This window comes from Hippoglossus hippoglossus, chromosome 11 (genome assembly GCF_009819705.1).
Source record: "Hippoglossus hippoglossus isolate fHipHip1 chromosome 11, fHipHip1.pri, whole genome shotgun sequence".
Classification (NCBI taxonomy): domain Eukaryota; kingdom Metazoa; phylum Chordata; class Actinopteri; order Pleuronectiformes; family Pleuronectidae; genus Hippoglossus; species Hippoglossus hippoglossus.
Genome location: NC_047161.1, coordinates 102,501 through 103,960, shown reverse-complemented (window position 1 = coordinate 103,960; position 1,460 = coordinate 102,501). Strand labels below are relative to the sequence as shown.

The 1,460-nt window shown below is 37.8% G+C and overlaps 1 protein-coding gene across 1 annotated transcript in view; it reads right to left on the bottom strand.

The window, feature by feature from the left end:
- Nucleotides 1–762: 762 nt before the first annotated feature.
- Nucleotides 763–1,460, bottom strand: part of LOC117770816 (saxitoxin and tetrodotoxin-binding protein 1-like) — a 3,565-nt gene continuing 2,867 nt past the window's right edge. The window contains exons 4-6 of the mRNA XM_034600564.1: nucleotides 1,408–1,460; nucleotides 1,154–1,273; nucleotides 763–1,025 (exon numbers count right to left, since the gene is read on the bottom strand). The exon at nucleotides 1,408–1,460 is cut by the window's right edge and continues 73 nt beyond it. Of these exons, the coding sequence (XP_034456455.1) occupies nucleotides 976–1,025; nucleotides 1,154–1,273; nucleotides 1,408–1,460 (223 nt within the window). The 3' untranslated portion in view covers nucleotides 763–975. The remainder of the gene's footprint in view (nucleotides 1,026–1,153; nucleotides 1,274–1,407) is intronic.

Sequence of the window (1,460 nt, the reverse complement as noted above, 5' to 3'; positions counted from 1 at the left end):
TCGCGAAATTTTTTTTCCAACCAATTTTTTTTCCACAAATTTAAACATTAACATGAATCCAACATATTGTAGCGAACGGATAAATGGAGGCAGAAGACGTTATCTTTCAGTCAGCAATGCACACATTAAGCGACACACAATAATAAAAACATGAATATATGAACCTGTGTATTATTTGAATAGCTTCGTATTGAATGCACAATAACAGGGTAGCTATGTTTATACATGGCACTAGGCCCAGTTTAATATAAAACACAAATTTATAGAATATATATGGTAGGGGGGTCCCTGCTCCATCTCTCCATCAGTTTGGGGCCTTGGCCTGAAAAACGTTGAAGACCCCGGCTCTACAGTGTTTTAAACATTTAACCCGAGTAACGTTAGCAGCTCTCACAGTTTATGTTAACTTTCTACTTTTAGCCTGTGTTAAATTTTCATCGCTTATGTACGGGGAAAATATATAAAGTGTTTCAGAGCAGTTGTATAACTTTACTTTATCATGCTGACAGATGTTTAACTTAGTAAACACACGTGTTTTGTGACTTATTATTGTCATTAACAATGTTGTGCTGCAGAGTCTTGAATCTACAGGTTGTTATCTCATCCACCTCTTCTCTCAGGGTGTCACTTAGTGGAGGCTGTTTTGTGTTTAGTGAGAATTGTTCCTAAATAACTATAACCCAGATGTGATGCAGATGTGATGCAGATGTGATGCGGATCAGAGCAAATGGTCAGACACTGAATATAAAAAAACGTGAAACATGGAGTTTAAAAGGTTTGTATGAATTTCTGTGGTTTATTCACACATGTTTTAATAATCAGAGCTACTGAACATCTGGATCTCACCACATTGGTCTCATGATGTTCACATGTGTTTACATCATGTTGTGAAAAACACATTCATAGGTTGTGATTTGCTTTCATTTGATTGATGATTCATGTCGACACTGGATGATTCAACAGTTTGTTGTTCACTCAGGATTCATCGTCTTTCAGCTCTCCAGAGGATTTCTTATGACAGAAATCTGACAGGATGAGGAAGAGAAGAAAGGATACTGAACAACCACAACAACAACAACAACCACAATAATGATAACAACCATTATAACAACAACAACAATAGTAATAATAATAATATTAGTAATAATCAGACCTGAGACTCCGTCGTAGATGAACCCTTTGTCGGCAGTGAATCCAAGACACTCGGCTCGTTTCTTGTGGTCAGTGTGAGAAGCTTTCAACTGATCAACATCTGAGTGATGACCCTCCCTCTCTTACACACACACACACGGACACACGCACACACACGTTAAAAACACAACTTCAACCAAACATTACAAATGTATTCTTGATAACAACGCATGTGTTACTGTGTGCTTGTGTGTGTGTGTGTGTGTTTGTGTTTACTGTAGATCAACAGGAAGCGTCCATCTTTGTTTGTGTAGATCACCGCCAGACAG